This window comes from Alligator mississippiensis, chromosome 4 (genome assembly GCF_030867095.1).
Source record: "Alligator mississippiensis isolate rAllMis1 chromosome 4, rAllMis1, whole genome shotgun sequence".
In the NCBI taxonomy this organism is placed as follows: domain Eukaryota; kingdom Metazoa; phylum Chordata; order Crocodylia; family Alligatoridae; genus Alligator; species Alligator mississippiensis.
Window position 1 is genome coordinate 57,311,868 of NC_081827.1, and position 15,505 is coordinate 57,327,372.

The 15,505-nt window shown below is 39.6% G+C and overlaps 1 protein-coding gene across 2 annotated transcripts in view; it reads left to right on the top strand.

Moving 5' to 3' along the window:
• Window positions 1-15,505, top strand: part of PDZRN4 (PDZ domain containing ring finger 4) — a 404,074-nt gene that overhangs the window by 213,065 nt on the left and 175,504 nt on the right. Inside the window, exon 1 of one of the 2 annotated variants that reach the window (XM_019492620.2) lies at window positions 9,665-9,960. The exons of the other annotated variant lie outside the window; for it this stretch is intronic. Within the exon in view, the coding sequence (XP_019348165.1) occupies window positions 9,892-9,960 (69 nt within the window). The 5' untranslated portion in view covers window positions 9,665-9,891. Of the gene's footprint in view, window positions 1-9,664; window positions 9,961-15,505 lie in introns of those variants that run through there. 2 annotated transcript variants of the gene reach the window in all.

Below are 15,505 nucleotides of genomic sequence, written 5' to 3' on the forward strand. Positions count from 1 at the left end.
TGCAAACTGTTTGCTCTGCTGCTGCTTTTTCACCCCCTCCAACCTCCCTCCACTCCCAGCTGCAGCGTGGGTGCAGCTTCCAGCCAGTGGGGAGCTGTGCTGGAGCCAGGAAACTCAAGCCGACCTCTGTCTTGGGTATGGACAAATGTATAATTTAGCCACTTTAAAAGGGCACTAGGAACTGCTTCCCAGAAACCATTATCCACTATGATGTTGTAACTGTTACATCTACATGATTCTGTAGCAACACAAATAAGCTAAATCACCCTGTTGTTGACCTTGAATGAAGCAGGGTTAAAGTTAGAGCCATTTTGCTGCACTTGTATTGTTACAGAATATTTCAGACATAATCATATCAGCTTTTATAAGTATCTTCTTTTATTGATGTAATTAATACTTCAATATAATTAATACACCTATACCCTTAGAGTTAGACAACATATTCTATTTGAAGAATTTTAAGTACTTAAAGTATTGATCTTCACAATATCCTTGCAGATTACAAGAACTTCATAGAGGTTAGTGTCATAGCGGAGAACAGAAGCAAGGAGATCCAGCTGCCGGTCTGATGTTCTGCATGTCATAAGAACATAGGAAAAGCCATACTGGGCCAGACCATTTGTTCATCTAGCCCAGTATCCTGTCTCTTCCTGTTCATTGCCCCAATCCTGGGACCTCCTTATTAACCTCCTCCTGGCTCTGGCCAAGCTGTACATCTATCAGACCAGGAAGGAAGCTCTGGCTGGAGGTAACCTGGGCAAATGCAAGGCTGTTTTCCTGTTGCTTCTCAGCTTACATCTCCAGGCAGAGTTTTACTGGTAAGCATCCCCAGGCTCTTTGGATTCATTCAGGGGAAAGTGGGTGCTGGCCAGTGCGCTGTATTGGGTGTTACCTTTTGGATCTCTCATTTCTTTATGACCATCACTAGAGGTGAATCAATACATCAGTCCAATATTGGATTGGCAACATTATAAAGAAAATTGACTGTATAGGAAATCAGCCTGCTGTGGCCAATAATTTGGCTGATAAATGCCCATGTGTGCGCGCAGCCGCAGCACAGCATGGAGGCAGCGAGAAGCATAGCACGGCAGTGTGGAGAGCTGCGTGCAGCTGGTAAGTCTGTTGTGGTGGAAGGGGAGGGGAAAGGGAAGGCACATGGTGGGGCAGATCAAGGCCCCCATGGTGAGGGAGGGAGTGGGGCTGGGGCAGGCACCAATTTTGCCACAGCCCCCCATAGTCACCCCTCCCAGCACTGCTGCTGCCCACCCTGAGCGCAGCCCCTGCGCAACCCTGCACCCCACGCACCAGGAAGAGCTCAGTGCAGCTCTTGCCCCAGCTCATAGCTGCAGCCTACCCTGCCCCAACCCGTGCAGATCCAGGGGCACACACCCACCCCCCACACCCTCTGGACAAGCCACGGCTCTGTCCTACACCCTGCCTCAGCTGGGCAGTGCCTGCCCAAACCCACTACTTCCCTCACTACGGAGGGCATTGATCTGCCCTCTACATCCCTTCCCTTCCCCTTCTCCTTCCACCAAAAGATACTAACCTGCTGCATGCAGCTGTATCAAAAATTGGATTGGTCTCAGCCAATATGCCTCCTTAAAAATTGGCTATCAGTATCAGCCCCCCAAATCTCTATCGATGCATCCCTAACCATCGCTCCCATCCTTAAATTTTCATTTTGTGTGTCAAAGCCAACTCTCTAATTAGTTGTTGCATTCCCAGTGGCATCCCTTATTGAAAGAGGCTTATAGTCTTCTTGGTGGGCTAAGGCCCATGATACCCTTGCCACAACAAGTAAGCCAATCTCTGACAATGGCAGAAGTGAGTTTTATATGCGGAGATCATTGAATTGGATATCTCTAGAGTGATCTATCCTCTATTCAATACCTTCCCTGCCATCCACCATTTATTGGGTTAGGGATGCCAAAGAAAACATCTCCAACATGTCAGTTCATGCTGCTTCAGAGGATACAGTAGAATTTCTATTTAAGCTCCCTTTCCAGGCCATTATTTCTGTCATTTTTATCTAGGCGTAAAAATGGCATGTAAGATCTCAATTCTGGAAAGCTGGTTTTTCCCCCCTCGTGTGAAAGATGGTTAGATTGTTTACACATGGGGGAGGGAATAGAAAACTGGCTTCAAATTTTTTACTCATGCATGTCACTAAGACAAAAAAAAGCTTCAGAAATAATTTGAACAGTAGCAAAATGTTCTGTTCTGTAACATTTTTCAAATCCAAAGGTATTTAGAAAGCATTAGTTAAGCCTTATAACACCTGTGGTATATGTAAGCACACACTGAAATCTAGTTCAGCTGGATTACTGAAAGTTGGTCCTGTATAACTGTAGTCTGCTGCAAAATGCAGAGCCTCTCTCATGCAGTGAAAAGCCACTTGCCCACTTTCTTAAGACAGCCTGGCTGTTCTAAAGTTTGAAGAGGAGAGAAGGCCAGAAGGTTTATACTCTAGCAGTTACTGTACTCTCCCCAGTTCCCAAATTTAGTTGGAAATTATTGGGCCAGAATAAGTTTATAAGAATAAGTGTCTCAGTGTAATCAAACTTCAGTTATGCTTCAGATAACCCTAAGGTCTTAAAATAAATAGGGATATATTGTATAGCCACCACTCACTGATCTGCAGCCACTTCAAGGTTTGCTTGCAATGGCTGTTTAACAGAACACTGGAAAACTATGGAATAAGTTAAGACTTGAAGTGAAAAAGAATTTAGTGTTTGAAACTGTGGGATAGGAATGAGGTAGAGGAAAAAAATGTAATTAATCAGGAAGTGGGAATGATAGAATTTCTTGTTTTATAAAGAAGTATGAGCCCTTTTACATGGGCTCTGCAGGTGGGAATGAATGAAACTTTCTAAGCAATTTGTTTTCTAGGGAGGAAAGTGTTTTTCTATCGAAGCAGTTTTTGAACACCTAGCAATATATAGAGGAGCATAAATTGCCATTGTAAATTTGATGTGAAAAAGTAGGAATTGAAACTTTTCCAGATCTTTTGCAGAGATCTTCATGTTCCTCACTTAAACCCATGCAGTTTTTCTATGGTGAAAAGTCCTTGCAGAGAAAGGATTTTTTTGTGCATGCCTTCTGCTTAGCTCACAATCTGTCTCTAGAAACGTATTTACAGAATGTACTAGGTGTCCTGCATTTCTGTGTTTTCGAGACATTTCAATTAAACATATAAAATAAAAGACAAAATGAATGTACTTTGCGTCACCCGTGTATCATCTCCAGTATCAGAGAGATCACTGAAGCTGAAATGTGAACCTATTTAATTAAGTCTGATCCCCAAAGGATCCTAGACATGGAGGTCTATAGAGATGCACAGAATATAGGCATTCCTTGTCCTATGCTAGCTAGTCTTGCTTGCTTTCAGGCCCGTAGTCTGGGTTCTGCAAGATTTCTGATAATGCCAAAAACCTCAGAGTCTAAAGCAATAAGGTCAGGAATTTCAGAAGACTTCTGTTTACTTATTTTTGTGTACATAAATTCCTGAGAGTGTTGATCCGTAATGTATGTTTTCCTCACTCAGATATTTACTCTGTGCTTTTGCATGTGGGTTCTGATGGTTTTCTGGATTCATATTTCTGGATTCAGTTTATTTCTTTGCCATTTTCTTTTGCCTTGCCAGTGATGATGCTCCCAGTTAAATTGTCACAGATCTTCTGTAGTTCTTCATGTCTAGGGGGGGCACTCCTACTCCATCCAAAGTTTAAAGCCAACTGCCTGGCTGTGGCTGCAGCATTTCTATTCAAGCAGAGTCAATTGACTTCATAGCTCATTATAATTTGCTTGATTCCTTCTAAACTCTTCGTTCCATGGGTGTTAACAACCCTCTTTCCTTTTAAATGGTCTGTAATGGTCCCACTACTCCAGCTCTCCTTCCTTCTGTTGTGCTGCTGTCTGTTCACTGCTAATCATCTCTCCCATTTCACAGCCCTGCTGTGAAAGTGCTTTTTAACTCTAGCTAAAACCTCTAGATAAATACATAAGCTAATAGAAATATTAACTTAGGTGAACATTAGTTGAGGGGTGAAAATCACTTTCAGTGAAGCATTGGAGACTGTCCAGACACTCAAGAAGCCTTGATTTTGTTTTATGAATCTGAAATAGATGTACATTTAACTCTAATGACTCCAGGACTTGTGAAACAACACCTTTGTTTTGCCTAATTTGTTGCATTTTATATATACACACACACACACACACACATAAATATATAATACACACATACATATAAATAGATTATATAACAAATTGATGCATGTTTAAATAAAGTATGTGCGGGGGGTGGTGGTGGAGGGTTGCTTCAATCTTAAATTGAATAATTTAACCATAGGCCTCTACTTATTAGTGAAGCTTCTAGTTCCTTTTTAACTGGAGAAACATGTGTGTTGTGTTCTATGGGATGATGTACCTCACCGTCTGCACATCCTCCTCCCTTTTTCAATATCCTAGATCTGCCTCTTTTCATGTCCCTCACTTAAACTCATGCAAAGCCATTTACTCAGTGGGTTCTATTTAGTACAATAAGTCTTGGGTCACATACCTTGCACCTTTTTTCAGTATCCCTAGCAATGCAGCAGTTTCAACTTCTGTTTCCCATCAAATTTACAATGGCAACTTACGTTCCTTCATATATTGTTAAGTGTTTGAAAGTTAGGGTGTGGTCCTCAAGAATCATCAGGTTTTTTGTTTTGTTTTGTTTTCTCTTTTTTAAAAATACATTGGGGCATTGTTATTTGCCTTCCAGTGCCTGAGTGCCTAGAGTGCACTTGTTTTTTTTTCTTTGTAAACATGAAGGGTAGAACCTTTTTTTCCTAATGTAAAGTGAGTTTGTTCTATAAACCTTTGATTCCAATAGCTGAAGCTTTAATAAAAACAGTTTTGTTGAGATGTGCATGAAATCACAAGAGATGCCAGTGCACTTCTGAATTTGGCTCACTCTGGGATGGTAGAAACCATATTTTCGCATTTATGATACATATTTTCCCCAAAAACCATCTGCTAGAAATTGGAGTGTGTATCGCACACATGGAAATACGGTAACAGCAGTTTCTCCCGCTTAAGATTCTGCTGAGCAAAAGTGAAAGTAAAGTCTGTGCCCACTCCTCAGAGAACAAAACAACGAGCAGGATTGGCTCCTTAGCTCCTGCTACTCAGCTACCTACTACAAGAAAAGACCTTTCTTCCTTTATTTCTTCATTCTGCCTTTCAAAAATGAGGTATCTTATTCTAGGGCATGTTGTGTGTGAGAAAATATGATATATGGCAAGGCACAAGGAGCAATGGATTTTTTTCTATTTCATGTTATCTTATGCTTTGCTTGCTTTTGGTATACATCCTTCTTTTAGTCCCTTGACATCTAGACTCTTGAGACCAAATTCAGAGGGATTGAGTGGGATTTATATTATACTAGCAAATTGCCCATCAAGCATGACCAGGGTGGGGAGCAGGCAGGGACAGAGGCCTGTGTCGCCCTGCCCCTCCCCTCTACCACCTCAGGTCTGGGTCCGCTCCCTCCCTTCTCCACCCATTGCTTCAGGCTTTGGCTCATTCCCCCCCTCCTCCCTGCTGCTTTGGGTTCAGGCCCACATCCCCCTCCCCCTGTCATTTCAGTCCGGTTCCCCCTTGCTGCTTCAGGTGTGGGCCCCTGCAGCCGCCCACCTTCATGCCACCGCCACTGCCTCTGAGGAATACGGGGGAGGGGAGCTTGCAGGCGGTGGTGGCGGGTTCCTGCAGCTGGCGCCGCAGCAGGTGACCGCACGCTGCCGCCACCAGCTCTCCCCCTCCCTCCCTCCCTCCCTCCCTCCCTCCCTTCCCTCTTCCGCACCTCCTCCCTCTCCCTGCCCCCTGCTTCGGCCCCTGGTTCCAAGGAGCAGGGCTAGGAGGGGGGTGAGGCCAGTGGCACCTCAGTCCCCACTGTCATGGTGGCGCTCTGCTGTGTGGGGAGACGAGGCCAGCACTGCACCACCAGCACCCCGCGCCACTTCCACCTCCAAGGAACAGAGCTGGGGGGATGAAGCACTGCTGCCCCCCTCCAGCCCCTCATTCCCCGCTGCCATGGCAGTGCTCTGCTGTGTGCCTCTGTCTGTGCAGAACACTCTGATTGGCTGCTGAGACAATCAATCAGAGTGCAAATAAAGCATTACAGACAGACAGACTAAAGCTTTTATAATATTAGCATCTCAGAAAAAGAGTCTGAATTTAACAAAATATAAATTGGTGGATTTTATTTGCTGAGTAGTCTAAAAGAAAATGTAAGTTGAACCACCTCAGACTCGCTTAGTTTGGACTAATGACTTAGCTTCCCTCACTCGGGTAGAATTTTGGAGTATAGCACAAAGCTCTGTTTTGTGTGAAATTTAAAGCTACAGGACCACCCTTTAGAACGGGGTCCATTTGGAATAATTTACTCTTGAGTTCTCTTCCTTCCTGATAGGTTTAGCTAGAGAAACACTAGGTACCTATCTAAACACTTTTACCTATTATTAAGCACTTAACTGACTTCGTTGGTACAACTATATACCAAATTTAGGTGACCTAAGTCATATCTTAGGTGCCTCTTATGCAGCATGGTGCTCAACTTAGACTGTCACATATGAAAATTTATTCATGAATATTACTGTCACACTGTTAAAATTTAAATCATCTTTTGCATTTTGGCTCGTGGTTCTTGCATTCTTAGTTTGACTGTAAACCCTGCTGAACCTTTGTAGTCTTTGTAGTGACATTACATTATGGATGATGAACAGGGGGAACTCCACAATCAAGAAGATTGTTGAATAATTCAAATATCTTTGAATTACATATAGAATAAAAAATACTTGATTATGTTTTAATATCTTTTCTCTCCCTTTAGCTACAGATTTGATGTGGGAGGGCATTAAACAAAAAGGAGATTACTTTCTTCCTAAAGTCAAATTCAACTTGACCAAAGTGCATAATATATTTCAATTTAATCATTAGTTTGATCAAGTTTTGCTTCAAATTTCACACACTGATGCACAAAGTTTAAAGTTCTGACCACAGGTGAAAACAAAACAGAACATTTTTAATGGAATTCAAGTACTCTGAAGTATTTCTTTCCCTTCTGAAATAAATCTTCTTAGCTCTATAGCCAGTGCCCATTAGAAGGATATAGGAACAGAAAGTAGAACCTTTACTGTACATATGGGCATGGGGCAGACACTTGATAAATGAGTGGGGAAGCCTAGGTGGGTTTCATGGAAGGAAACAAAACCAGAGGAGTGGTAATGAAAAAGGGACAGCCAAGGGAAACTGCTGAAAGATTAACTGCATGTTTCAATTGCATATTTCATCTGCTATTTTATTTTGGTTTTGTTTTTTGGAACTAAGAAGTGAAATACTGCAGTGATATTTTTGTACTTACAAACTAATTGTGGGGCTTATAAACTATGGTAAATAATGCAACCCCCCCCCCCCCCCCCCCGGTCATTAAATTTACAGTTTAGCTTTCAGAACTCATAGGAAGAAGTTCTGTCAGCAGCTGAAGAAAGCACTTTCATCAAAAGATGGCATGGTTGTCCTTGCATGACTGTTATCTGATTCTTTGATCTGAATTTCTTAAGTTCGAAATTGACATACCTGAGAATTCTTCTTCAGTTCCACAGTGCGGAAACCTTCCAAGACATAGCTAATGTTTGTTTCATGTATGTGGACCTTGTTCTGAACAGGATTTTGTGGGTATATCAGTCGAGAGGAAGAGAACTGGAAGTCATGACTTGCTAGTGATGATAAGCCCATTCCCAAAACCTCAAACTTAACCCTGTGAACTTCAGGAAAGTTCTGATCCAGATTTGTCGGCTTCAGGACATGTCCATATGAAAATAGATATGAGTGGTGTCTGACATGAATGGTGCCTGTGGCTGCTATAAAAAGAATCTGCTCTGTACATGGTCACTATTTTCTTCCTCGTGACCCCATCCATTTCTTAAAAGAAATGAATTTTAATTAAGGTTTGATACCAGTACATCCACAATTTGCATAAGGGTTCTACAAACTTTGCTCATATTCAGTGTCCACAGTAATAATGCTATTTTCCTGTAGGTCTGTCTGCTTGGCTTTCATCCAGCCCGTTAGGTAAAATTAAGGCCCAGAAAATCGGATTATTACATCCCAAGGGGAAGGACTGAAAAGCAGCAGATGATTGTTGATCTACTTGCTACTGTGCACTGGTGGTGTTTGAGGTGCTGCTAGATGCAAAGCCAATTTGTTAACAATTAGTACTCATTAGAATCATTTCCTGTTATCGACTTTTAAATGTTTGACAAAGCACTTTTAGGAAACTGCACCCAAAAATAGTAGCTGTACATTAGTGTCTAGCAATTAAAATTCTTCAGAGCCCAGTGTCAATCTTAACTAAACTGGTTACCCTGGCTTCTTGAGTAATTATTTTTACTTTGGAGTCCACCTGCTATCCCATCCAGTTTAAAGATGCTTTGGAAGAAGGACATACTTCTTTATTAGTAGAATTGTTGGATAAGGTACTATAGAGACAGAAGAAATCTTGATGTTTATTTCTTGCCTGCTTTGGGTGGGGGAGATGAAGGGGAGCCTGGGTTTGTTACAGTCAAGGTTTTTATCTTTAAGAAACATACAGCTAGATCACATGCTGTAAAATACGGGAATTAATGTAAGCATGGAAGTACAACTGACTTCCATTACCTTTAACATTTAACATGTAGGTTTAATTTTAAATGCATCCCTGCTTTTACACACATATTGAGAATTATTGAGCTATTATAATCTAATTTATAAATGGTAAAATTAGCCACTGAGGCCTTATATTATAGAAGCCATTGAATATTTAAAAGTCCAAGAGGGCATACCTGTTCAGTTTCCTGAAAAACTTCAGGCTGATAAGATTTACTGTACTATACTATACTCTCTTAATCTTCGTTTTACATGGTAAGTATACAAGTGTAACTCTGTAGGATATTCATGTAGTGAACATATATAATGTGTATATGTATGTAGAAAAATGATCTAATCTTATATTCATAGCATCTATACATGGACTGTATATTTACACATACACATTATAGACTCACACTTATGGTATCCTTGTTTCTGTGTAGATTTGGCACTGTCAAAAGTGAATATAGTAGTAATATAACCATCTGGGTTTGTTTTATCTCCTTCTTTTTTTTTTTTGGTGCTTTAGATATTCAACAACATACGCTCAGGTTTCACAATCACTTTTTTAAATGTGTAAGAAATATTCCTGAAACACATTTCATAATTCCTTTTGCACAAGGTGGAGACCTAACCTAAGACTTGGTTTTGTGCGTAGGAAATTCTTAGTCATGAATTAGTCTTATGATTACTGATAAAATTAAAAGACAAATGTGTATTCCTCTTTGAAATATTCTGTGCTTAATCCTTCTATCCTTATAAACAGCTATGGTATTGACACAAGTGAATTTTGTTTAACCACACTACATTTGCTTCTTAATTAGTGAATATTCATCTGTCATCAACAGCAGCTATGACACCCCTCCCCGCTAACACGTTCTGTCATAAATAATCAATGAGGCTCTATTAATATTCATGAGTCAGAATCTGTGTAGTCATGTGCACTGATGCAGAGACAGGGGGAGTGTTGCCATGAACTGAGTCGAAACTCTGTGTGTGTGTATACGTGAGTGTAAGATACTTAGGGAAAGGGAAGAAGAGCATGCTGCTACACAGTACCCTGGCTTGTGCTTCCAGCTAACAGTGGTGTGTCTGTGTTTCTGTGCTGGAGTGACTGATGAAAAACAGTATTCAAGTCTGGAGGGTGATTCCCTGTCAGTGCATTTGCCTTTCAGTTCTGGGAAAATTAGAAGCTTTGCTCTTGTTTTGCTTGTTAGAATGGGCTGCAATCTGTGCACTTTTCAGAAGAGAGAGGAACACTACAAACTGCTCTATGAAGTTTCACAGGTGAGTGCAGAGGATATTGCTAGTGTCTCTTGACTCAGACTTTGTGCTCTGACAAAAACATTAAATAAAAAGGGGTGTTTTCCCCCTGTGGAAATTATTAGCTTAGTTGTTCCTTTTTATTATTTTTGGGTGACTGTTGTTTTCTACTACTTTGCCACTCCCCCTTCAGATGACTTCCTGTGGGATCCTTTTAACATTTTTGTGCATCTTCTGCCAACATGCCAGTTGTATAACAGCAATTCTCATTGAACCATATCAGTAATGTTGTAAGGGAACCCTTAGCTTTAGTAATAGGATTGTGTTTTCAGATCAGTTATGCTATGGCTTCTGCAGGTGCTAGGATTTAACCGGTCTGCAATCTCAGGTATTTCTAACTCATGGAAGAAAGTTTTCATGGCAATTTTGTGCTGGTCAATAAGTGTATTTAATTTTATGATTGATAGATTAATATGATTGCTGAAATAAAAATGATCTTAATATACATTTGAATTTTCTGAACAGGACTTAAATAGAATAGATTTAAAGGATAATGGTTTTCTCAGTTCTTTTTTATGCAGACTGTGTATTATTTTAGTTTATCACTAAACAAAGATCATAATATCTTACAATTATTTTGTTGCCTTTTCCAGCAGCAGGAATATTACTGTAGCAGTTTGTTGTTAACATGTGTTTCCAGCTTATTCATAATAAGGGTTGGGGGTGGGAGGGAGAGAGAAAGAAACAAGCACTTACCATAATAGCCCATAATTTTACACAGATCTTATTGAATCTCTGTTTGATTTACAGCTTTTTGTTTGTTTTCTTTTGGCATTGCAGGATCTAACAATCTAAAGTTTAGTGCCTTTTAGCATCTGTTCTTTCCTTCTCTGTAATTTGTCTTAGCTTTGATACATTATAGTTGACAGAGGCTGAACACTTACAGTTTTGGACTGCACTGTGGATGACAGGCAGTATTGAGGAGAAAACAGCTTATAATGTTGGTGGTCTATTGGCACAGCAGTAGCTAAGTGTCCACTGCCTACTGGTTCCCTTAGAGTTCTTGACATGATTCATTTCACAGTGGGCTAATTACAAAGTGGATTCTCTATACATGAAACAGCCTCCTCAGTTGCAGTGTTAATGCACATTTTCATGGTAATGTGATCAGTGCCTCATTAGCCAGTTTCCAAAATGATCCTCTGCATTAATTAAATATAAAAATGACTCTTTTTATCACCATAGAGAGGAAAAAAAAGATTAACATTGTTAATTACTTCTGGGGGCAATACCTCTGCATCATTTTTAGCACAAAACTAGCAAGTATATTCAATCCTAAAATGATGTTCATTTGCAGATAGCCTGTCAGCTGCTTTGAGGCATGAAGCTGGTCTCTAGGTGGAACACTTTCCTTTAGTTTAGTAGTTAGTCATAATTTCATCATTATACACCAACAGTACAAGGGAAAGCAAAGCTGCACTCCCCCCAACCTATATTCTCCACAGCTCTGAATTACCTAAGTGATCTGAAAGTGCAAAATGGAGAGAGGGTAGTAGGATACTGCCTGCTTTACATCTACACAGCTGAAAAATAAGGGATCCAGATTGTGCTATAAAAAAGGATTAGATTTACTTTAAATGATGTAAAGAAATAGGCTACATCTATTTCAGAGATGTTTCATTTTTAGACTATTTCTTGTAAAGACATTGCTAATAAAATCCCAAACAATGCCAGGATTTTGTTACGGGATGTCAAAGGAATTTTTGCCTTCATCTGTTCTCTCTTATGCTGTGCGGAGGCAGTGTTTGTGGCCGTTAATGAATTATTCCTTTCACTTTTCCACTTTTACTTTGGTATTTGCCCAGATAAAATATATTAACTAGAAGACTCTAGTTTCCTAAGGCTCCCAACCCCCAGCTTTGCATCCTATACTGCTGGAGAAATGTCACTGATAAGCTATCAAAGGAGAACAGTGAAGTGACTTTTGACACCATGTGTGGCCCTATATGGATTTATAAACTAGTTGCTATCTTGTTGCAGTTTCAGGTTAGATCCCACATACCTGTGAGCATGTTTTTTTAACCAGTAACAACAGTAAAAGCCTTTTACCAACTGCCACCATAACATCAGTGCTTACAGTACTGATTTAAAACTAGAAGTTGGAACAATAGTTGAATGCAGTATCGTGAAATCAGACATTAATTGCTGATTGTCAAAAAACATTTTTAATAGTATGGCATTACAATTCTTACATGATAGCCTTGGGTTTCTCATGTGCATGATTTTTGGAGGGCTTGGAACAAGTTAGTCTATCAGTGACATGAACTGACTGAGGATGAGCAGTGGCTCACTGATATATGTGGATCAGTTTATTTATATTCACACAAGGAAAGCAATCCTAGCCTTGTCCTTACCTTTCAGATCCTGGGCTACCTGATAACATGGGTGGTCTATTTTCTCTTGTGTTTCAAGATATAGTAAAAAAAAGAAGAGTGTGCTTGCTGAGAAAATTCATGCAAATACTCGCAAGGGTTTTGTTACTTTTGTAGTGAGCTTGTTTGTAACATAGTTAGCTTTGGAGTGATATGTAGTCTAGTGCTTCTGAGAAATGAAGGCATCATTAAAATAATTTTTCTCCCATTTTCACATCTGAATCAGTCTCTCAATGAGATAGCAGGTCAGAGAACAAGGGTAACCAATCAGAGCGCAGCACTTCTTTGCATGCAGTAACCTTTTATTTTGGTAGCAGTCTTACACGTGCAGATCAGGATTAAAAATAAAAAGTCAAATACAAGACTTTTAAGAATGAATAAAAGTATTGAGAGAGATGACTGAATACTGGAGAATCACCATGATTATTCAGAGTGCTTCTTTTTCTGTATTTAGTGCATCTAAAATGCTCAGCTTTGTGTTGTTACAGCACTTAAAGAGCATTTCAGGCACAGAATTATAACATGGGTTCTTCCCATGAGTCTACCCACATACATACATACCAGTATAGAAATTACAGTGATAATATTCACAGCCCTGCATACTAATTATTTATTTAGCTTTATTTAGCAACCCACATCTCCTGTGTACTATACAGGCGACATTGAGTTAATGAAGTATGTATGTCCAGTTTCTGACATACCTTCTGATAGATTTGTGCCAGTGAGGGTGATAGTGCATCATTATCAATATTCTTTGGTCTTTACAAAGAACTCTTGGTATTGTTGAAGAAGTGCAAAAATGGTTTTAAAACCACCCTAAATGCACTGATAAGGATTCCTCCAGTGTATTTGTAGGGTCATGCCAAGAGCAACAGAAGATGGGGCAGAAGCACACGAGGCTCCTTGCTTTCCTCAGCCACCATATTGGTCCTTATGGTTACATCAAGGATCTTATGAAAAGCCCAAAGAAGTCAGTGCAAGTCTTTCCATTCCTACTGTTAACTTTTGTTTAGTATTTTCAAAGTTTAAAATTTACCATAGAGAAAGAGATGCAGAGATATAGCACTTAAAGAACTTGGATGAGATTGTACTGGGTACCATATAGATATGTAGTAATATAATCTATACCCTGGATATGGAAACTGGATGAGATTGTATGAGATTGTAGTAAGGCAATCCATACCCGAGAAATTGGATGAGATTGTACCATATAGATATGTAGTAAGGTAATCCATACCCTCAGAAGTATAGAACATAAATAAGAAAAATAGAAGACAGGGAAGGAGGGGAACAAGTGGTAAGACATACAAGTCCTACAGCAAGACATACAAGTCATATGAGGGTACAATATCAAAGTGGTTCAGATGCTTTGCTATAGATCTAGAAATGTGAGTGTGAGCTTTCTTCTGTTCTAATGGTGAAGGGGCCACTCCAGTTGACTTAGCTGTAGTTGGGAACTTGTCCTCAGATAGAATTGGACATGGTCCTAGCAATATCAGTATCTTGTATGCTTTGGCTACGAATGTTGATATGCCTAAAAACACTCCAGACTTAGAGGCCACTCTGCCTCATGATGGACTGTTAACTAGAAGAATTTAGAATTTTAACTTGCAGTCTCTGGCAAATCAGTGGTAGAGCTAGAATTCATGGCTAATGAGGCTGAGTCTACTAACCAAGAAAGTGAAAATTTATTCCAAGAAGCAACTTAGAGCAGCTGATGCTCTCTTTCTTAATAGATATATATTAGAATACTGTTAAAAATCACTATTTGGGTTGGGAACCCCATTGTATTGGGTGCCATATAAACACCTAGGAAGATATAGTCTGGTCCTCAGAGATCATAGAACAAAGAATGTTATGTTGTAGCTATGAATTGGCTAGTTGACTTAGTTGTTCACTTCAAAATGCTAAAGATACAAAATGTTTGTAAATTTATAGATTTCATGGATTTCATAGACATTAGGGTTGGAAGGGACCTCGGAAGATCTTTGAGTCCAGCCTCCTGCCCCAGGGGCAGGAAGTCAACAGGGGTCATAGGATCCCAGCAAGATAAACATCCAAATGTCTCTTGAAGGCGTTCAAAGTAGGTGCTTGAACCGCCTCCGGCAGCAGTCTGTTCCAAACCTTGGGGGCTCAGACAGTAGAGAAGTTCTTCCTTATGTCCAGCCTGAAACGGTCATGGAGGAGTTTGTGACCATTCAATCTTGTCATCCCTTGAGGTACTCTGGTGAACAGACGTTCCCCCAGATCCTGGTGAGCACCCCTGATAAACTGATAGGTGGCCACCAGATCACCCCATAGCCACTTTATTATATCCCCAATAATAAAGTATAACAATATGCTAGTGTCATAATATATGTATATTTATATTAAAGAATTCTTAATGTAAAATTTTCTCATTATTAATTTTCTCATTTATTTAATTTTAACAAACATTTAGTCACATATTTACATACCAATCACATGGTTAAAAAGTGGTCACCTTAAAAATACAAGTGAATGACACACATGGCAAGATGCGACATAGAAAGTCTACTTTGTATAGGTGCTACTCAACAGAACAGTATGCCACAAATGGTATGCTTTTATTTTGTGTGAGTTTTGATTCCCCTTGAAATATTTAAGGAATTGAATTGTATCTGTATAACCATTTATAAACAAGGGTATTCTCCAAAAAGTTCTCCGTAAATGACTACTCTTCATTTATATGGATGATCTTCCCTTTCCGTATTAAGCAATATGTTGAATGAAGATGGGCTATCATCCTGATATTGCAATATGCAGACTACTAGTTCTGACATTGAAAAAGTTTAGGTTTGTTCAGAGAATAAAACACAGCCAGTTTAGATGGTTTCTGGTGGTAGTTTTTAATGATTGTGAAACCATTGATTTCCGGTTAGTTTTCCAAGAATCTTTGTATAAGATATTTTTTCTCTTGCTTAAAGTGAACAAAGTTAGATTTGGGATTGAATAATTCCTTTTGCAGCTGTATCATCTCATAGTAGTGAAGCAGTACATTTACCGTAAAAATATGATCATGTAAAGCTTGTTATATATTTCAAGCCACATCTGAGAGACTTGCTTGCTTAGAATTTACTTGAAAGGGATTCTGTTAAACTAAATTGACTTTTAAAACT